General features: G+C 36.1%; 1 protein-coding gene across 1 annotated transcript; it reads left to right on the top strand.

Annotated features, from left to right (window-relative positions):
- Positions 1 to 5,431: 5,431 nt before the first annotated feature.
- LOC145580273 (protein HIGH CHLOROPHYLL FLUORESCENCE PHENOTYPE 173, chloroplastic-like) lies at positions 5,432 to 22,713 on the top strand. Its single transcript, XM_081637695.1, has 17 exons — positions 5,432 to 5,590; positions 6,861 to 7,115; positions 7,210 to 7,371; positions 7,503 to 7,553; positions 8,198 to 8,332; positions 8,493 to 8,516; positions 8,622 to 8,733; positions 9,211 to 9,336; positions 15,823 to 15,872; positions 20,150 to 20,308; positions 20,388 to 20,483; positions 20,615 to 20,730; positions 20,827 to 20,950; positions 21,245 to 21,358; positions 21,498 to 21,578; positions 22,037 to 22,211; positions 22,317 to 22,713. Exons 1-16 carry the CDS (start codon positions 5,525 to 5,527, stop codon positions 22,184 to 22,186), a joined length of 1,821 nt encoding a protein of 606 aa, XP_081493821.1. The 5' UTR covers positions 5,432 to 5,524; the 3' UTR covers positions 22,187 to 22,211; positions 22,317 to 22,713.
- Positions 22,714 to 23,149: the final 436 nt, after the last annotated feature.

The raw sequence follows: 23,149 nt of genomic DNA on the forward strand, positions 1-23,149 counted from the left end.
TTCTCTTTATTATTCCCATTAATACAAGGCCTAACCCCAAACTAACTTTCTCTCTCTTTGTCCCTTTCTCCTTCCTCCCATAGTCCTCCAGATCCGCCCACAACTATTGATTATTGTTGTGGTTTGTCGAAGTTGCTGATCTCAGCTCCAGCCCTCTGCTTGTCTGCTCAGCGTCGAGTGTAGGAACGAGGGTGTTCTTCTCGAATCCTTTTGCCGCCCACAACTGTTTATTATTATTATTATTATTATTATTATTATTATATCTCAAAAACATACAAAGTTACACAACCTATAGAAAATTGGTGGGAAGCCGAGATACAATCTGGGCCCCACTCCTCTAGCTATAGAAAAGCCGAGATACATTTATTATTATTATTATTATTATTATTATTATTATTATTATTATTATTGTCGTCGTTGTAATATAAGCTTAAAAGTATGAAATTTGGCTTTATATCATTAGCAATATCATTAGACATAAACTGAACGGAACTGATGAGAACAGGGCCTAATTCAAAATTAATTAAAATCCAAGTAAATAAGATGTAGAGTTTGTCATTGAAATGTAAAGTATACAATGATTTTTGAATTGAATATATATATATATATATATATATATATATATATATATATATATATATATATATATATATATATATATATATATATATATATGATCTGTTTTCTTGCAGTTTTCACAAGGCTTGCTTATTTCCCTCAACAGAGAGGTTATTAGCTTATTATTGTTCCTTTATGTTTACCTGTATAAATTTTGATTCTTCAATTTAATCAGTTTTTATAATCTTCAATATCTAATTCGTTTGTCTATAGATTCTGACTTATATTGTTTTGTTTTGTTTTTTTTGGGTATTGGTGCAAAATTGAGCCTTAGGGTTCTTATACTCATTTTGGAAGTCAGGAAAGCACATTGGTATATTGGTAAGTCAATTTATTTGTGAATAGCAGTTTTGAGTTTTCAAAACTCATAATTTTTTGTGTATATATATTTTAGCAATGGATTTGTTAAGTAATGGAGTACTAAGGGCCTGTTTTGATTGACTGAACTGAGTTGAATTGAACTGAACTTATTGGAGCTGAACTGAACTGAATATTTTATGAGAGAAGGAAATTAAGAACCGAACTGAACTTATTGGAGCTGAACTGAACTTAACTTAACTTAACTGAAAATAATCTGAAGAGAACATGCCCTAAGTAGAAGAATAGACTACTTCATGGATGAATCATTTATTTTATCTTCTATCCAAAGCTGCACTTGTTCCAGTGATGTGAATAGGCCTACTCACTAATAAAATAAATCCATTTTGCAGGATGCCATCACACACCAACCAGAACATCTTGGGGATGACAACACAAGAATTACTAAAACCCAAAATACTCCAAAGAAGAGGAATCGAGATAAGATGTAAGTCAAACATCTCAACACAATGAATATTAGTTACTAAAAAATAACCCACAATAACATGAAAAACGTAATCTCTAAAATACAGGGAGAACGAGAAAAAAGATGGAGCATCAACAACCCAGACAGTTGTAGCAGCTGGACAGTGAATGGAACACAAAAATGCACAAAAAAAAAAAGGAGAAACATCAGGTGCAGAATGGATAAAAAAAATTAAAGGAAGCTAATGAACAACTTGCAAAGAATGGAGCGTTAGATATTGTGTCTCAATACTCTTTGTTCGAAAGATAATCTTTAGCAAATTTCAAAAACAGAAATAATGATGAACAAGCCACTTGCACGGAAAAAAAACTTAATCAAAGCAGTGTCTATTGTCTTCCAACACTCTTTGACTGAACATAATCTGCAACAAATTTCAAATACACAAGACCATGATGGACAAACTATTTGCTCAACAAAAAAATAAATCAAAGCAGTAACCCAGGGCATCGCCTGGGTGACACACTAGTTAATAGATTAAATGACAACATTTTAGAGTTCAAGAACATGTATTCTATAACATTGAGTATTTCTTTTATGTTATAGAAATACGGATAATAAACATTTAAAAGCACCACAATCTGATTAAAACCACCTATAAAATTATATGTTCACTACAAAATACAAATATTCATGCATATATACATTGCTTAAACATCACAACATGCTTACACTTTGTCGAGATTAATTTTGTAAGATCGGGAGAGTGCGCATCCAACAACTAGTATGTAGTAAAAAAAAATGTCAAATAGACACTTAAAAAAATAGAGAGAGTAGACAAAATAGGTATCAATAGCACGGATTACAACTTTGGTGCACCTAGCAACACCTTAACCGATAGATGAAACAACACAAATTATATTAAAGGTTGCAACACATGTTAGGGCATCAGTAATGGAAGGTTTTTCGATGGGTTTGTGGAAAATTTTTAGAGGTTTACTCCCTCCATTTATTTTAATGTCCTATTTGGGATTTTGGCACTATTCTCATCATTAGCCTTACTTTGACCAATGTTTGTGAATTATACATAAGAAAAAATATAGTCTTGTTGAAATCGTCTCAATGAGTCGATTATTAATATTCAATTGTTATAATTTATAGTTAATGATAATTAAAGATATTATTGATCAAACTTTTACGTCGACATGTGTGTCAGGTTACTTTGGGGCACTTGAAAAAAAAGAGGGAGTATTAACAAATCTTTTATTGACAGACAAGGGTTCATGATGGGGAGAGGTTTGGTTTTACAAACCAGTTTGCATTTGCTTGCAAATGCTTTACAAGCTACCAAGTAGACTAGCTGGGCGCACTTGAGGTTTTTTTTTTCTATTTTGCTTATGAATTTTATGAGTTGTATGGCCAGTGGATTCTATGCACAAATTTTTGAACAAGTTTATCTATTGTTGACAATAGATTTGTTGGGTGAGAGGTTTGTATGATGATGATGATGTGGCAAGTGAATAACCCCTTATAGGTTTGTTCCATTGCTATCGCTGGGTATCGTCAATAGAAGGTTTTTTGACGGGTTTGTGGCAACATTTTAGAGGTTTGTCAACAAACCTTTTATTGACAATCAAAGGTTCATAAACTGGTTTGCATTTACGTATAAATGCTTTACAAGCTACAAATTAGATGGGGCCACTTGATGAATTTTCTTTATTATTTGCTTTGATGTATTTAATGAGTTGTATGGACAATGGGTCCCATACATAAATTTTTGAACAAGTTTATCAGTAGTTGATAATATGAACAAACTTATCAATTGTTGATAATAGGTTTGTTGGGTGAGGGGTTTGTACGATGATGATATGACAAGTCCTATTGCCATTGCCATTACCCTAAGTGAGTTTGCTGACTAGGGATGGCAATGGGGCGGGTCGGATGCGGAGGATGACACCTCCACACCCGTACCCGCCTAAAAATTTTGTACCCATCCCCACCCCACCACCCGTGGCGGGTCCAATACCCACAATCCCCCGCCTCGCCAGGTACATTGTAGGAACCATCCCTGCCCCACCACCTGCTTGGATATCCATACCCACCCCAAATCCGCCCCAAACCTGCTGTAAAATGGCAATAAAATCACACTGACAACAGTAATAACATTACAAAGTCCACCAGAAAATTACAAACTCATTAATTATACAGTTTCATACTTAGAAAAAGTCACAAATCCAAGTCCATTAAATTATACAAAGTTATAAAATTCTAAACGCATGAAAATTAATCGATCACTCCGGTTACTTCGGTATCACTTCCATCTTCTAGTTCCTCCAACCATTGATGCTGCACTTCCTTCAACTCACCTACAAAATAAATATGTATAACTCATATTAGTAATTTTCATATATTATACAATTGGAACTAATACATACGAAATAAAATTTTCATATATTAGTAATTTTCATATATTAGTAATTACTAATTAGGTTCCTCATTCTAATTGGTAACTTTATTTCAGCATTTCTCAAATTCATACATTCCTATAATTGAGAACTAATACAGACGAAATAAAATTTAAATAGTGATTTAGTGGGTATTATAATTTGTCTAATATAATCATACTAATCATCAGATCTTAACCTCTTAAATAAAAAAAATGCAACATCAATATAAAATCGACAATTAAAATTACAAAGAGTTGATTCTTTAATAGATCTAGATGAATTTGTTCCATTAATAAATTAGAATTCAAAATCAATCAGAAAATCAAAATAATTAAATACGAAAATAATCAAGAATCAAGATAAATACCTTGGGAAAGAAGATGTCAAGATGAACTTGACAACAATGGTGATTGAGGGAAGGTCGCGACTCGCGAGGAAGAAGATGAATGAGTGAGGCAGGGAGTGTTGACTTGTGAGGTCTTGAGGAAATGAAAGATTGAAAGAGAGTGAAGATAGCGGTTGTAGAGGAAATGAAAATTTATGTTTATGACTTGGGTATTTGGGTGTTGGGCCTTTTATAAGTATATTCTAGATTCTTCCTAAGGTGGGTATTAGGCGCGTAAGGGACGGGTCTAGGCGAGGCGGGGCGTGTCTAGGTGGGGCGGGGCGGGTTTGGAGCGGGTCTGCTACAACCTCCATACCCGCCCCACCACCCGTGGCGGGTTTAAGTTTTGGACCCATCCCCGTCCCGTCACCCGCTAAACCTCCCTCCATACCCGCCCCAATGGGGCGGGGATGGGGCGGGTCTCCCATTTGACCCGCCCCACTGCCATCCCTATTGCTGACCCTAAATTCCATCCGAGGAGGGGTTATTGGTGTCATTTATGACATGATCCCTTACCATAAGGAGTACTTTACACCATTATATGTTGTTTTGGCTATTAATTAAAGGTGGTGTTATTGGAAGCATCCCACCATAGTTTGTACTGTCGAATTCAAATAGCTTCATATTATTAATTTAATAATGATATAAAAACCTCTCTATAAATTTTCTAATAATATGTAGTTAACATGCAATGTTTATGATATAATATGTGCATTGATAAATTGTGTTAAACCCAAACATTTAATGTTGAGTCGTTGACAACGCATAGTTCCTACTTTTGATATCATCATACATCTTATTAGAAAACTTAAATTCAAATCAAAACAGATTAGAAATATATCCATATCGGATTTTTTAATGTGAACTAAACATAACTTAAAAAGAGACAAAGTGAGGTGATACAAATCAGGCTAGGTCGCACCTAAGTATAAAATCATGGCCAAAACCCACAATATAATATCGGGTTACTCAGGCAAGATGTTTTTTTGTTTTTTTTTTCGAGGTTAGTCAAGTCAAGCATTTTTGGTTCATAAATTGTGATTCTAAGGGCCGTTCAAATCCGCACTTTTTTCCGAACTAGACCACATCAGGCTAGTGGACTGGACCATTGTTAATCTCCTCTAGGGCAAGGGGATTAAGGGAGTATATGCATATCGATGCACTTCTCCAACTAACAAGTGCCCGTTAGTTGTAGACTTGGGTACGTGGCGTCGTGTGGCTCACATTTATTCCTCCGCATTCGAATTATATGGAGGGGCAACTTTGGTTCACTCACTCTCCTTAATCACAAAAATGGAATGTTCTTGTTCTTCGTTGAAGCTTCTATCATCTTCTCCGGCTCCTGTTTTCAACTTCCAGGTACATAATTCTAACTTAAAATTCTGTCTTTTCTAAAATTTAACATACTTTTGTTATTTGATATTTCTTAGAACAGTCAATTTTGCAGAAGATTTGGGGGTAAAAGTATTGATATGGGTTTTTTTAGCTTGTTATTTTATGCTATTGCTGTTGTCACATTTGATTTATGCACTTATTCAATGATAAATTAATTTTGATCAAACCCCTTTTTGTTTTTGGCATTATAATTAATTAGATTCTTTAATTTGAAATTTTGTTATGGTGTGTTTGCAATTTTAGTTTGTGCAAATGCAATGACTTGTTGTTTCTCTTTTCTCAAACTATATACGAAGTAATGAGCGTTATCTAGCAAGTAGCAAAAGACTTAATTTTTTTTTGCCGATGCATAAATTCAATCGTAAGTATCTCTTATTATCAATGTGTATTATGAGATTGCACTATAAGAAGAACCTAACAAGATCCTATATGATCATGCTTTTTCTCACCTATAAATCACGAAAGCTAGTCAAGTAGAGTTTGTGGATAGTGTTAAAAGTCAAAATGTGGCAACTAATATGTAACGGAGGAAGTATGTTTTGTGTGTATTAATTCTTGTAGTACTAAGCTGATTTGAGATGATGAAACTATAAAAGGAGAGATCAAAGAACAAAAAGAAGAGTTGAAGACGATGTTAGCTGAAATAGAAGATGAATATAATGGATATAAAGGATGAATGTACTTTGTATTTAGATATTCCCCAAAAGGCGTAAACATAAAGCATTGGAAAGGCTGTGTACTCACCCAATTGCATTTTACAATCTTTTATGTTATACTACTATTGTACTATATGCCAGAATTTTTTCTTCATAAATGCTTTCTCTCACCCTATATACTACAATTTTGAGATTGTCTTCTTTTTCTCTTTCTCTGATGACTCTCTCATTAGTCATTGCAACTAACTCCTCCATGCAACACATGCCTGCTAAGCGCTAAAATAATTACTCGAGCTTGTCAATTCTACCCCTTGTGCCTGCTGTGGGTGAACTTGATAGTAGGAGGAAGGTGCTTTGTGGGTGAAGCACATAGGTGTTAGGCATTAGGTTCCCTAATGAAGATTCCGAGGTTATCTGTTTAAGATGCCCTGAGCAGATTTTAATCTCCTCCTGGGACGGTCATCATAAGAGTGTTTCCTCTGTTCATTCACGCCATAATGCATTTGCTATAAGTTTCTTTCTATACGCACATCTAAATTATCTTGTCTTTGTAAAGATGGTTTATCTCTGAATTGCAGTGTAAATCATCTTCTGTGAAGAAAGAATTTTCTAGAAGAACATTATGTACAGCAGTGCCATCCTTGTCACTTGGTAAATCATTTCTTCAGCTTCGGAATAGACAAGATCTCTTTATTTACCGAAAGCCGTCATTTTATAAAACTCAAAGATTATTTAAAGGTCAAATATATGCTGCAACGGGTAATCAACCTTGGGACCTTGGTAGATTTGTGAAAACATTGTTCTTCTTTGATGCAGTTCCGTCCCCTGTAAAGGTTTGTTACTTTATTAAAATTTCTTTAATTAATTATTGAAGCTTATATCAGCGGAATACTTTAAGTAATTTGTTTGTGATCTTTTTCCTTGCAGTTCATTGAATCTCTGGTTGAGAAACTGTCTGGCCAACCATCAACTGAGCCAGTAGGGAAAATGGAATCTTCTGGGATAGTTCTTGTTGTTGGAGCAACTGGAGGTGTGGGTAGAAGGGTAGTTGATGTTTTACAAAATAAAGGACTGCCAGTTCGAGTATTGGTATATTGTCCTTGATTATATTCTCCATTATTTCCCACAATATTGACAAGATGTTTATCTTTATCTGATAAACTTACATGGTTGCCTCTTTGAGACTGTGCATAACATTTTCTTCAAACACATTGTTCCAGGTTAGAAATGAAGAAAAGGCAAGGCGGATGTTAGGCCCAGATGTTGACTTGGTAAATATTATGACTTGACTTACGTATCTGCGGTATTATTTACTTTGTTATTTGATTGTGTTTCTTCCTTTTTGCAAATATGTTTCTATCCCTTTAAATTGTGGTGGAAAAACTGTAGCACTAGTTCTAACCCTTCTTTCATGTAAGTATTAGTCACTCTTTTTCAAATCAATAGCTACTGATCAGCATCAGCTATCTTGATTTAATAGCCTATACTATTACACTCTTTTCATGTATCTTTCCCGATGATAAAGATGGTTCTCTATTTATTTACGTTACAAGTTATAAACACTCTCTTAGTGGAATCTGGCCCTTTGAAATTGCTAAATCAGAGAACCTTCTGTGTGATTAGTGACAACAGAAACTCTATAGGATAAGTGAATTATTGTGACAGTGAAACATATTGGCTACACATTATGATTCTGACTAGTAATATGTACTAGATGTTTGACTTTTAATGCTTACCTGCTTCTAATTAACTTCTGTTTTTAATTGCTGTAAGCCTGTAACTTGAACATACTAAGCTCGTAGCTTTAGCATGTGAACACCATTTGGAAAAAAGAGCATCTGCTGTTTATCTTGGTAATTCATTTCTTCCCATAATTTATCGGTTATGAACTATGCTAATTTGGCTAAACCTTCAGGTTGTTGGTGACATCACCAAGGAAAGCACTCTACCTCTTGAATACTTCAAAGGAGTCAAGAAAGTGATTAATGCTGCCTCTGTCATTGTTGGCCCTAAAGAAGGGGATACTCCTGACAGAGCAAAATACAGCCAAGTAAGGATAATCTCTCTCTGTATTGTCCTTTAACCAGCCCATCCATATCACCTTTTACTATCTTGTATCTTATTGATCAACTATTGCTGTCACAAGTCACAAATTTTTATTATTTGCTTTCCCTATGCTCTAACACACCTGATGTTCTTACTTTGTGCAGGGCATCAAGTTTTTTGAACCAGAGGTTGGAATAAATACCTTAAATTGTTCTGTGAATGTTATTATTATATTTTATTAACATACAAATATTCTTGTTAAAGCATTGGTTTTGTTGAATTGACAAGAACAGATTAAAGGTGATTCACCCGAAATGGTGGAGTATATAGGCATGAGAAATTTGGTCAATGCTGTAAAAGGGTGTGTTGGACTAAAGGAAGGAAAAGTGCTTTTTGGAGTGGAAGGTACCCCTCTTTATTTGCTACCTATGGGATCAAAAATATATATTTACATCATGGCCATTGTTTCTAATAAGTGAGCCCTAGAGAAAAGGAGGCCTTGTGTAAACCAGTCCATAATGTTTAGATGAAGGGCATGAAGTTTAATCCTATAGCTATTAAATAATGGAGGATGTCCATGTTTAGTTTATAAGTTGATGTGTTTGCTTCTCCTCATAGATGTACATGTTTCTCAGTGGATGGCAATGAGTGAATGCATAAAGAAATTTATAAAAAGTTGAGACCATTGTTAATTAATTTGGTTCATTGCTACCTAATCTGAAGTATTATTTAGTTAAAATGGGATTGCCAATAAGTGATTATTCAATTAAATTTTTCTGGGGAAGATGGCATTTGGCTTCAAGAAAGATAACATCTGTTAGCTGCCCTTGTAACTGCATGTGTTTGTCTTTTTATACAACTGAAAATTTTGCAATTTTTCAGGTAATTCATTTAGGGATCTTCCTTGGGGTGCTTTAGATGATGTTGTGATGGGAGGAGTTAGTCAGAGTACATTTGTAATTGACCCTAAAGGAGGTGAAAATGGCGGGGCAGCTGGGATTTTCAGAGGTTAGTATGACTGTACAATCATTATGTATGCTGTGTTATTTACATTATAAATAGCAGAGCAGTGTTGATTGAATTAATTTTTGGAAGAAACTCCAATACTATGCTTTGTAAATTGCCATATTCATGTACTGTAATAAAATGAAAAATCAGATTTGTGAAGAACTGAGAAATAAGAAAATTTCAGGGAAATTTGATAAGTGCTTGTATTAACGATGCAATTACATAAATAGCTCAATCTAATACATTATTCCTTTAAGTAGCTCACTTTTCTTCCTCCTCAAGATACTAGTCATTTTGCGCTACCAATAAATCTATATGCCCCTTCCTGTAAACCTGTGGTGGCATTTACTTGGAATACTGTAGGTTTTTTATAGCTTAAAACGTATGGTTTATAAATAAAGTGTGAAACAAACTTCTTTGAAGTACACCAAAGATTCCATTTGAGTATATGTGGAGTTAGTTTTATATACTCCTGGAGTATTATGGATCATGGTATTCCATACCCTATGCTTGAGTTATTTTGCCTAAGCTTTATGTTATTTTGCTTAAATCTTATATTATTTTGTTAAAACAATGTGTTATTTACTTATTTACTTCAACCTCAGCTCGTGCTATTTTGCATAAAATAACATGTACTTATTTAAAAATAACATATACTTCCTCCGTTTCTTTTTAGTTGACACGTTTCTTTAGTCACATTTGCCAATACACAAATTTAACCGTTAATATCTCTAATTATCGATAAGCAAAAATTATAAAAAGTTGATATTCTGAAAATATATACCGTGACGAATCTATTAAGACCCCACGTGACTATATTTTTCATTATGTATAAATCATAAAACACGGTCAAAGGAGTGTATGAATAGTGCTAAAGTCAAAACGTGTCAACTAAGAGAAAACAGAGGTAGTATATAAATTGAAATAATAAGTTCACATCAAAATAACATTAGCAACGCTGAGTGAAACCTAGTAAATTGGAAGAAGAAAAGAGGAGAGAGAAAGTTGCAAGGAATCCATATTAGGGGAAGGGAATGTTAGTTATAGCCTATTAGTAGTAGCTTGGGGAATAAGTTAGAGTTTGTTATGAGAATTTTTCTATAAATAGGCCTCATTAGGAGGATTAATCATCATGTTGAATATTGTTGAGGTTATGTTATTGGGAGAGAGTGAGCCTCTCGAAAGCTCATATTAGGAGAGAATCCACCTCTCGAAAGTGGAATTATCCTTCTATTAGTGTAATTCACATATTATCAATATAATCATCATTGTTCTTCGCTAATTTCTGCCATAATTAGAGCTGTAATCTTGTCAGAAACCATGCTAATTCCTAGCAAAAGTGTTGATTTCTGAAACCCGGAAATTGGAAGAAGAAAAAAGGAGAGAGAAAGTGTATTTGATTTTGAGTTGGAGTAGCCGAGAGGAAGAGAGAGTGTGAGAAGTTGATTTCTAAGAAACCCAGAAAATTGGAAGACAAAAGAGGAGAGAGAATGTGTATTTAATTTTGAGTTGAGGAAGAGAGAGAGCGAGTGTGGGAGGAAGATGACCAAGAAGAAGGGCGAAATTGAAATAACATGTAATTATCTAAAATAACATATATATAAATTGAAATAATAAGAGGTTCACATCAAAATAACACAAATTTTACAAACATGGAGTACCTTGTGCATGGTACTCCAGGAGTAAGATAGAAATTGCGGTATATGTGGGTGTAACTTGTTAAGGTTGACCAATATTCATTAGTTTGTAATTTTATACATAGTTGAGTTGTGGCAAATAAGTATGCATGATGACAACACTCTCTATTTTTGGTTAATGATATTATATTGATGTTCCCTTAACTTTTTGGCCTTGTCATTCTTAATTAAATGATTTTTGTTCTATAATCATTATTGTTTTCACACAACATCTAATCTATTCCCTTCATCCGGTGATTGTTATCACATTGTCTTATTTAAAGATTTGACATGTTTTTAACTCAAATAACCTTTGAAATAGCACTTCTTATCAACTGTTTATAAGATTCTGGCTTATCTTCTTTTTAAACCTAGGCATTGGGATGCCATTTGCCAACATACCCTGTATTTGCTTGTCATATTGACCTTGTTTGCCTTCTTCTAAAGTTATGGAGATTCTTCTTTTAGGATGAATTCCCAAGAGTTCTTGGTTTTATCACGTGTACTATATTGTAAAATGTGCCATGAACATAGGCAACCACCTTTTCGCCTAGTTTTCTTTTTTCATCAATAAATCTAGCAATTATACGCTTTGTGTCATGGTACAAATATTTTGGATGCTATGTGTGGCGCTCTCTCACTTATTTGTTGACAAGAGCACAATTCTTGGATCGAATGAGGTTTGTGGTCACAAGGATCTACAAGTAGGCGATTAAATTATGAGGAAGCATTAAGCCTTTTGGTGACAAGAGTGGACAAGGGGGTGTTCAAGGCTAGTGATGGACGAGCGAGTCTACTCGGCAAGCACAAGCATGTCCAAAAATGTGTTGGTGGTTTAAAAAGTGTAAAAATGTACAATACATGAAAATCTTATTTTTCTTACCTTCTGAGTGAGGTTGCAATATTTTTTAGGAATCTAGGAAGAGATAAGGAGGAGAGAAAAACTCACACATAAGCTCAAATGAGGTTCCATCCCAAAACCATACGGCAATAGGAGGAGTAGCTCACTTAGGTTTTAAACTAGTGGTTCCTTGTTTAATTTTCCCATGTGGGACAACCAACTCACACTTGCAACCTAAGAATCCCCCCCTCAAGTATGAGTTCGAAATACTCCACCTTGAACCGTACTCCATGAGAAGCTTGTATGGAGGAAATTGGGGTGCAGACAAGAACCTCGGAGGAGATCGCTAATAAACAGGTCTTGCCCTCATAGACCCTACATAAAGACGTCTAAGAAACGGGTGCGAGAGGCCCAGCCCCTGTTGGGATTAGGAGCGCAAGTGGAAGCACAAAATGATATAGAAAAATAAATAGATAAATGATGGACAAGAAGAGTAATAAGAGACACACAAATTTAACGTGGGAAAAACCCTCATTTGAGGTAAACAAGCCACGAACGAGTACTAATTATCTAATATATGAAAAAGGGTATGAGAGTACAACCCCAAAGGGTACAAGAGTATGGTATGACTCTCTAGATTATATTGGATCTAATTCTCAAAGAGAGCTAAGAAACTCACTAATGAGCTAGTAATTGTGATCTCTCTATGAAAATACACTTTGTGGTATTTGGCATGTGTTATGTGTTATGTATTGTGTGTCTTCTGTCATGTCCAAAAAACAAGAGGAATATGATGGACATTTATGCCTTGATTGACCTTGGAGGGCAAGTATTATAACCTTGGAGGCCGAGGGTCTTCATATCTTGGAGATTTTAGAATATTGTAAGTAGCAATAATAACTTGTTTGTGACTTAATTTGTGACAAGGAAATCATGCTTTCTGGCAATTAAGAAATTTTGTTATATGAGGATGTTAAATCTAATCTTTTGTCTAAAAAGAAATACGATTTGTATGGTGTTGACAAATCTTTAGAAGGTTTGTATGTTGTGGGTAGTAATTCAAGTACCAAAAGGCAGTCAGATTGATAGGACATAATTCCAACATATCCTGCAAATACTGCAAGATGTTTGGGCACGATGTTTTTGATTGTTACAAACTTAAGAGAAAGCGCGAAAGAGAAGAAAATGAAAAGAAACAGGAAACGTCTGAAATTAATGTTATTAAAGTTTGTTCTTTTGGCTACTTCTCATCCTAGAAGTAGAAATCCTAATTAGGTTCTTGATTTTGGTTATGTTTACCATGTTTGCTTTCAGAATGGTTCTGTTTTTATGGGCAACGGTTCTCGTTGCAAAATTCATGGAGTAGGCTATGTTCGAATCAAGACTATTGATGGGAATATTAGAACATCATCTAATGTTCGACATGTCCCTGCCATGAAGAGAATCTAATCTCAATGGGTACTTTTGATTCTAAGGGGTACATGTTTTCAGCTCAAGGTGGAGTTCTTAAAGTCTCCAAAGGTGCTTATGAAATTATGAAGGTCGTTAAAAATGGAAATCTTTATGTACTTCAAGGTTCTTCAATTCCGACTTCAGCAAACCAAACTTCAAATTTGTGTTGGCTTCCACGTTGGGCTAGTTCAAACATGTCACGTTCTGTTTCTAAGCCTGAAATCATTCAGGTTTAGCATGTGACATATCTGCCTAATACTCTTGGGGGCTCATACAATGAGTACACACTATTATGGAATATGTGTCAAGGTCATGTCTCTAATTAAGTCACAAACAAGTTATTATTGCTACTTACGATATCCTTGGTCTCCAAGGCATGAAGACCCTTAGCCTCCAAGGTTATAATACTTGCTCTCCAAGATCAAGGCTTACATTTGTAGTATGAATTTCCATCATATTCCTCTTGTTTTGTAGACATGACACAAGACATACAAAAATATTTCCTCAGGCCACTTTCCTCCAAAAATCACCTACCTAATTTGTTATGGTCTTATGGATTGATAATCTGACTTGGTATTTCTGATTTAATAATGTCAATGAGTAAAGATTGAAGCTTGATATTATATTAAACTTGCTAATGGTTTCTTACAAAAGGTAGTAGGTTTAGCCTACAAATCTCTAATTAGTGACTTGGTTAGAACCCTCTAATTAGTGATTTGAGGTCACAACTCTCAAAAATATTCAATCCAATTTCTGCTTGTCATTTCTTTCTTCCTTTCTCCCTATTTATACTAAGGCTAAGGACTATTAACCTAATAGTACTAGACTACCTATATTGCCCCTCCTTTGGATAGTTTATTATGTAATGATCTTTCTTACCATACTTATAGCTTGCACTTCATGACTGTGTTTCCCATGTGCATTTGTACATTCCTTTCCGCAATCATAATATGCCCCCTTGTTGAGGACTTTTCTATGTTTGTTTTTTGCCATTAATCTAGGCCTTTATATTAGAAACACGCCAACCAACTATACCATCCACATATTAGGTTGTATATTCATCAATGCTTCTATCAAATTCCAAATTCTAGATTAAGACCGTATGAATTTGGATGCTACTACATCAAAGCTATAAGGGCTCTCCTGATTTTGGAAATATGGGAGGAGGGTGGAGGGAAGGTTAATAACTAGAATTAGCTTCATAACATCAATGGTGGTATTGTAGTTGAGTTGTGTAACTTGGACATGAGTACCCATGTCTAGCATGGCTACATGTCCAACTGTCTGACTTGGCTATTTTGTGAAAATGGAGTGTCAATGTGTCCTACGAGGAGGTGACATGAAGCGTTAATGGTTGATCTTAGAGACTCCCCTTGTGAGTTTGGATAGAAGTTAGGGGAGTGAGGCTAATTATCAGGTTGGCTTCATCACAACAATGATGATAGGATAGTTGAGTTTAGGGTCTTTCCTTATGAGTTTGGAGAGGAGGTAGGTGGGTGAGAAGTTATATTCTTTCAAAGTCATGATGTTTGATTTTGTGTCTTTGCATATGGTTTTGAAGAGAGGATATGGGGAGCAAGATTAATCGTTAGAGTTGTTGGTGATGGAAGTGTTAGTGAGTTGGTTGCCAAGGTATGGTTTGTCGAGACCGCAGAGTTGAGCTTAAGGTTGATTTGAAGCTTTGAAGAGTGTTGGCATATTTGGCAGTGAGATTTCCATTGATGTGTCATTGTTGGAGATGAGAGGAGTAGAGATACAGTGACGGTTGGGTATCATTTTGTGTGTAGTGGGGGGAAATAGATAGTAAGACTCCTAATACCATGATATTGTTGTGAAACCTTAAGCGTATTATAGCATAACAAGAAAATTTATACTTCCTCCATTTCTTTTTAGTTGACACGTTTCTTTAGTCACGTTTGCCAATGCACAAATTAAATCATTAATATCTTTAATTACCGAAAATTATAAAAAATTAATATTAGAAAATATACATAGTGACGAATCTAACAAAATCACACTAGACTATATTTTTCCTTACATATAAATCACAAAAGATGGTCAAAGGGAGGTGTGTGAATAGTGCTAAAGTCAAAACGTGTCAACTAATAAGAAACGGAGGTAGTAATACGAAAGATGCATGATTGATGGGAGATATAGTACTGCGATTAAGGAGATAATTGACAGCTAAAAATATCAAACATATTTATGTGTTGTAAACTTGTAATTATGATTAATCCATCTTTATCATTAGTCATTGACTATTTGACTGATTTAGCCAATCATATCACGAACTAATCATTGATTGTTTCATTTCTATCATTAGCATTGTAATCCCCATTATCTGGTTTATGACAAATGAGAGATGGATTTTTCTGGGCTGAATTTTTATAGACATATATTTTGGACTCAGAGTTCTGAAATATTGCAACAAAAACTGGGTGTTTCTGTCAAGCAAATGATACTGCATCATGTGTGTCTATTCTGAAATCATGCTGATGCTCTTTTTTCTTTTTTCAGGAAATGTATCAACCGCCAATAATGGTGGTTTCACTAGTGTGAGAACAAGAGTAAGCTTGCTGTCTTGACTTCTTGGTTTTTACAAATGATAATTGCAGCTTCATAAGCATCATGTGTTCATGTCATCTCTTCCAGTACATTATTAATTTTTTTTTCTTTTTCAGTGGGTGCTGCTTTTCTTTCTATTTTTTATAACACATCTGTTTCAGAACTTGCTCTAGATTTATTTTCTGGCACAATTTCCAGTGCACGTGATTAAGTATAAATAGTTTTAAGTATGTAAATATAAATTGAAAAAAGATGATACTTTGAACTACACTTTGAGATGATTCAAACAAGATGTCACCTGAGTGTTTTTTTTTTTTTTTTTTTTTTTTTCGGGTGTAACCGTATTATATTTCAATTTGCACAAATTCTTATAAAGATCACTCAGTTAGTGTTACAAAGGTAACTCGAGTAGTATTATAAGGGTTACTCGATTAGTGTTATAGGGGTTACTTTGTTCATTGACAAGCGGTCACATGGTGTGGTTAGCCGCACATAAAACGTGCTATTTCATTCGCATAGGAATAAGAATATAAAGAAAAGGAAGGAGTAGATTTATTTTTATTATTGTAGGGTGGGGGGAGGTGGTTTGTTATTCAAGGCCATTATCATATCTACAAGTTCTATAAGAAAATGGTCAATTAGGACAAAACGCGCTATTTCATTCGCATAGGAATAAGAATATAGCTCTTCTTTCTTTATTTCCTCATTGAGCTCTCTCCCCTTTTGCCTATTTTCATTCCATAGATAGAATCTGGAAAATTCAATATACTATATACCTTTTTCTTTTATAGGTAAGCGTTGGTCGAGACTAGTCCCCTACGTCAGTGGGAGATCGGATATCAGACCCGTTTCCAATCCGGAATCTCGTAGATTAAGCTCTTCTTTCATTCCTTTTGTTTAAATGCTTTCCCTTGGCTTCGGTGCCAGCTAGGACTGGGGTGGAGACGAGTTTATCAGCACACCCCCGTAGGTAGTCGATTCTCTCGGAAAAAGTTGGGCGGAAACTTCATCTAGACCTTATTAATACTGTGAACACTCTCTCAAGAAGAAGAAGAAAGCCTCGCTTGGGTCCTTGCATCTAAGACAATTGTCATAAACTGCTAAATTAGGTTAAAGATGAGTATCAAGCTAGCATGCAGCTGAGGAACTCAAGGAGTATTCACATCTGGAAGCTTCACTCTGCTCTAAGGGTATAGCATCCGGCGTTCGAAACAAGTTTCTCACAAGTCGTAGCTTCGCTCCTCCGCTATGCTCCCCCCCTTGGGTTGGGGTTGCGTCCTTTGAAAATTCGAATTCGAGGTTGGGGCGAATTCGGTTTTCTCTGGAGCGTAAGCCTGGTGAGTTTAAGTTGTCTTAAATGGAAGTGGTGTTGCCCCTTTCCACACCTTTATCTCTTTAACTGGGATGGGCAGTTGAACGAGAGCTCTTTTGTCTCCGATTCCTTTTAGTGGAGCAGATTTCATCTCCTTCAATCCAACACTCCAAGGGGGTATTGTTGGGACTGGTGGCTCGTTTAGCTTGATTGTGATTTCTTGCTCTTCTAGTAACCACTTTCCACCCTACATTAGCTCCTGAAATCACCACAGTTGGGAAATCCCGAATCCATTCAATTTGACGACTTGATCCTCTTTCCCGCTCTAACCGATTACTCTTTGGATGAACTAATCCATTCAAGTCTTTACGTCTATAGGGGCTCCCCTTTAGTAAAAGGGAGGGGATATTTTTTCTTCACCTGGGGTTCATTTCATTCATTTTTTCCCCATCACTTTTGGTTACAAAACCACTTGTCCTTTTTCTTTAGAGAGCCTCCACCCTATTCAGAAAGAAGCCATCCGCCGTACCGGATGACTACACGGCAACAACCACTCTCTTAAAAGGGCTATCCTCCCATCTATATGACCATGGTCTTGTCACGAGCTGGATTTGAACCAACGTGCTCCAGAATCATGATCTGGGTTTCGACCTACTGATCGTGACTTTTGGTTACCTGGTTCATCGAAATCTTCAAAGACTAATGAAGGTCGACTGGAGGAAAGATCCCAACGAAAAGAGAATGACTAAATGTAAATGGCGAAGCACTTGAACTAAGAATGTGTGGAAGGGTACTGGCTTGTAATCTACTAATCTCAATAATCGGCTTTATACATAATCTCTAGCTAACTTTCTCAATGGCGGGCTTACACAACCCTAAACTTAGCACTTCTACTCGCCTAAGTCTTTGATCAGGGAACGGGATAATGCGGTGGGAACGGACTTCCCAAAAAGCCAGCCCCGGCCGGGGTCAGCATAGAATGAAGGGGCATGGTGTAACGGACACGACCAAAATAACTCTCGGGTACAACACGCTATAGTTGCAGTTGCCTGTGGATCGCTGGGAGGCGTACATACAATCACCGCTCGTCCGCCATTTGCACTCGGGGCTCTTTTAGTTGGTTGTTAACTGAGGGTATACCAATTGAGGGAGGGCAAAATCAATCAGACTCTGACCGGATTTTTAGCAAGTACAACCATCAAACCAGAGACCAAAGTTGGGCTCGACAAAACAGAAAGTATCGTGGTACGTCGTCCTTCACTGAAATGGAACTTTCATGCTGGTTTGGAGTTTTATTATTTGGGGGGGTGGGGGGGGGGGGGGGGGGGGAGGGAGGTGGTTTGTTATTCAAGGCCATATCATAGCTACAAGTTCTATAAGAAAATGGAAGGACCATAAAATGATGCTGGGATATCATAATCACATGCTTCAAACTAGATGCAAAACCTAAATTTTAAAAAGAACAGAAAAATGAAAAAGTTGTTGCCAAAAGTATGAGTAGAGGATTAGCCATTTGGTCAATTTAGTTGTTCTTTATTAGCTGAAGAGATTCAAAAACCTTTTTAAATGTTGATTCATTTTGATTATTGGCCTGACCTTGTGGCAAACCTTTTTTTTTTTCATTATGAAAGAAGAATTTTATAGAAATTTATAACCAATCACAGAATACTAAGAACTTAAGAAGCGTTGGGGACGGAACATTTCATTTGCAGAGCCTTTATGACCAAACTGCAACAAATAGCCTAATAAGAAACATAGCAATTAAACAAAAACAGAGCTGCTGGATACACAGAATCCAGAAACAGGAGCTACCCAAAACCCATAAATGCAGCATCAGATCACTATATACAAGAGAAGCCAGGACTGATCACAATATCAGTCATGCTTAAGCCAAACCCAGCACAGGCCAAGCAAAAACTTCAAGTGTAGCAACTTATATCAAAAACATCAAGCAAATTATGTACTGAAACTCAGACTTAGCTGACAAGAGGCCTTCTCAAAGGCTCACCGACACCTACAAGCTCTAAAAACCTGTATTTTTACACAGCTTCATGAGTCAGAAAACACTTTGACATTTCTCAGGGGACAAACCTGTAAAGCAGGTTGCAGATAGGCTGTGAAGCTTATAATTTTACGTATTAGAAAAATTCCAATGATGCTTTAAAGTGAGAAAGAGGTTTTTACCGGGTCAGGTGGGGGGTAGAGCTTGTTATCATAATGAATATAGTGGGTCTATTGTGGCTCTTCATTAGGTTCAACACAATATCCAATATGCCACATCTGTTTTCTCCATGATTGTCAATACAATGTTGCTAGACATCTTAAACTTTCTGGGATTTTTGCAGAGGGATGAAGTTGTAATAAAAGGGACTGTATGTCAAATTTCTAAGCTACTGATCAAGTTTAAATGTGTATATAGTCAGTGGTTTTAAAAAGCAATATTAAAAAAAGTAAAAATTGCCTGGATGATGTGATATTGCGATTTGAATGATTTTGTGCTTGGGAGGGTCCTTGGCTCCAAGAGAATGAGATTTATGGCTTATTTCTTGGAGTGTTGAGAATTACTTGTTCAAGATCATTGATTGAGTTCAGAGGAAAAAAATTCTGACAGTAGATGTAGAAGAGGGAGAGTATCATATAAACATTGGAGACTGATAATGAGTTGGTCATTTAGCTTTTATGAAGATGTGGTTGATCATTCCCTGGTACGTTGATCATTGTATATTGAATGCTCCACAATGGAGCTTAGTATTGTGTGTCTATATCCAATCTCTTGATAATCAAGTCCTTGATCACTTTTATTGTCTTTAGAGTTACTTTCACAGTCTAGGTGGTATGGCTGATTCATTTATTCCTTGATTGTTTCTCTCGCCCTTGACTCGTGTCTGGACAATAAACATCATACTTTGTTGCTCTACTCCACATTACTTATGTTTCGGATGAATGCTTTTATGTAATTTTTTCTAGAATTTTGCGGAGCCTGAGGATCTTTCAGCTTATGATGGTTTGGAGCTACGACTAAAAGGTGACGGCCGTAGATATAAGCTCATCATTCGCACTAGCAGTGATTGGGATACTGTAGGTTATACAGCAGGTTTTGACACAATGGAGGGACAATGGCAATCAGTATGTGACAATCACTTATTACAGATTGGTTGAGTGCGTTTGCAGATTAGATTCTTACTCATATCTTGAGTGCTTCCAGATAAAAGTACCGTTCTCCTCATTGAGGCCTATATTCCGAGCACGGACAGTCTCTGACGCTCCACCCTTTGATGCACGCAATATTATCTCGCTGCAGGTGCTCTCCAGATCCTCCTGCCACCCCCCCCCCCCTCTCTTTTTACTGTAGTATAATAAAAAATATTCTTTAATTTCTGTGAAGTTACTGAAAGGATATTTCTGACGACTGACGTTATTATCTTGTCCCAGTTAATGTTCAGTAAGTTTGAATATGATGGAAAACTGAATCCAACTTTTGTGGAGGGCCCTTTCCAGCTTCCTCTGTCAGCTATAAGGGCATACATGCAAGAACCAATTACACCAAGGTCTACAACTTTGAGCTTTGATTTTGTAGCTCTAAATGTAGTGCTAAGTGTTTTTCCTTTATATATCTTAATTGTTCATTCTTGCATTATGTGTAGATTTGTCCATGTGAGCTCTGCAGGAGTTACCCGCCCTGATAGGCCTGGACTTGATCTGAGTAAGCAGCCTCCTGCTGTCCGTTTGAACAAAGAACTGGACTTCATTCTCACATACAAACTGAAGGTTGATTACTATCCTTCTTTGGGTGTTTTCATAATATTAACAGCCCAAATTACTGGCTGTAATATGGGTTTTCATTACCATCCATTACCACTCTTTGAGTGATTATATAAATTTAGAAAGAAATTTGAGGATTAACAAGCATTGACATGGACATCGGCATCAGACTATTTTTGCTAAATTTTAAATGAGCTTACCTTTTGTACGATTTGAATTTTGAGAACTGCACCAGACCAATTGTTCACCTCTTTGCTTCTTGGCATCTAATAATCATTGATTTATTTATCTGAAATTCAGGGAGAAGATTTGTTGCGGGAGAGTGGAATCCCTTATGCAATTGTAAGGCCTTGCGCATTGACAGAAGAACCTGCAGGAGCAGATCTTATATTTGACCAGGGGGATAATATCACGGTTCACTCTTACTCTTGCATATTGGATCTGTTATTCTTTGTTTCTAGATTTGTTAGTGTTTTCTATTAGAAGTCAAAATCAAGTTAGCAATAATATTCGGTACTTCTTTCTCTAAACATAACATATTTGGTTATCACAGGGAAAAATATCCAGGGAAGAAGTAGCTCGAATATGTGTTGCTGCTTTAGCGAGTCCACATGCATGCAACAAGACATTTGAGGTAACACTTTAGAAAACCATCTCAAATCATTTTCCAAATTGATATCACAAAATTTTCATTTTGCTTTAATGTGTTCTAACGAGTCAAGCTAGTTTGAGGGCCTAGCTATGTAGGCACTGTGCCCGTGCATGTGCTTAGTTTTTATGATATGCAAAGTACTTTGTGTCTCAGGGAATAAATTTCTGCAAGAATTATTAGTCAGCTATCTTGGTCGTGACGATTCAAATTTTCTGTGTTATTTTTGGATTGGAGGACCTTTCCCGTAACTTTCTTTTAGTCCTCATTGTCATGAATCTCATGATTATTAGAGGTTCTTAGGGGAGCTAAACAGATACGTTCAAAATGAATGCTAAGCTCCTTAGCATCCTCAAAGCCTTCATCTTAACTGTATTAGCTGTGCTTTGCTTAAGCAGTTAAGCTGAGTGTCACTGAATCATTTTGACATACTATTATCACAGGTGAAAAGCGTTGTTCCTTTCAGTGAGCCATTCACAGTGGACCCTAACAACCCACCTCCAGAAAAGGATTATGAAGTTTTCTTTAAGACTTTGAAGGAAGGAATTACTGGGAAAGAACTCCTGGAACAAAATGCAGTCTCAACTGTCTGATTTCTACTTTTGATGCTTTACAATGGTATACCACACTGCATCAAGCCGTTTAAGTGTGTATAAGAGCTACACACTATGTACTTAATTGAACATTCACTTTGCTTATAAGTGGTTTATCCTACTGTTGCAGGAAGTGTAGTTAGCTGTACTGAAGCAATCAGAAAAACAGAATAAGCTGAGAACAAAATTCGATTTACATGATCAGCTTAAACATGTCCAGCAAATGGTTTATGACTTGTATGCGTGTACTGCTCTATCTGCCAAGGGGAAAGGGAACCCCAAGCAGACCAGATTCATCAGGCAGCTTGAGTCTGTCCAATGGCCTTGAATTTTTACCCAACCTTGCGTATATAATCTCTACCTTGTGTAGCATTATTGCATTACAAATAATTCTTAGGAATGAATAGCTAGATGTAGTCGTCATGTAACTTGATAGGAACCACAGCGTGAATATATGAAAACACAGTCAGCAAACTCGTTAATGTACGTATGAAGTATCTGGTTTGCTGATAACTTTTGTACACTATCTCTCTATCTAGGAATTCCACAGTCCGAGTCCAGTACAAGTCATGCTTCGTAATTCTGAGGTTATTTAGTGAATATTATCATGGCATTCATGAGTTTCAGAAGATAAAGTATTAAAACTCATCAGTAGCTGTTCACAGCAATTTCAATACTAATTTAATTATAGTCTTAAGATAAATTTCTAGCTAGGGAATAACTCCATCAACTCCGATCCTCTTGTCAAGCAGTCAATTTGCATCAGTTTTGTTATGTACATGGTGACTGCTTTAATAAAAATTGCCTATAGCATGACACGACAGTATGACACAATTCATTTATTAAAGAAATTTCCATTATTGTAATCTAGTTCCGCCATTTATTTTGGCCTTGATGCAATTGAAATTTCATAGGGAATGATCATACATTTCCACGTAAGGATGCTTACAATCAATGTGAGCA

Source organism: Chenopodium album, chromosome 14 (assembly GCF_948465745.1).
Source record: "Chenopodium album chromosome 14, dcCheAlbu1.1, whole genome shotgun sequence".
Classification (NCBI taxonomy): Eukaryota; Viridiplantae; Streptophyta; class Magnoliopsida; order Caryophyllales; family Amaranthaceae; genus Chenopodium; species Chenopodium album.

What these genes read in the sequence shown, in the direction of transcription:
- LOC145580273 (XM_081637695.1), top strand. Translation starts at nt 5,525, where the DNA reads ATGGAATGTTCTTGTTCTTCGTTGAAGCTTCTATCATCTTCTCCGGCT. An exon ending in TCACTAGTGTGAGAACAAGA is followed by an intron (nt 15,873 to 20,149) that starts GTAAGCTTGCTG and finishes AATTTTTTCTAG; the next exon opens with AATTTTGCGGAGCCTGAGGA. An exon ending in TGGAGGGACAATGGCAATCA is followed by an intron (nt 20,309 to 20,387) that starts GTATGTGACAAT and finishes GAGTGCTTCCAG; the next exon opens with ATAAAAGTACCGTTCTCCTC.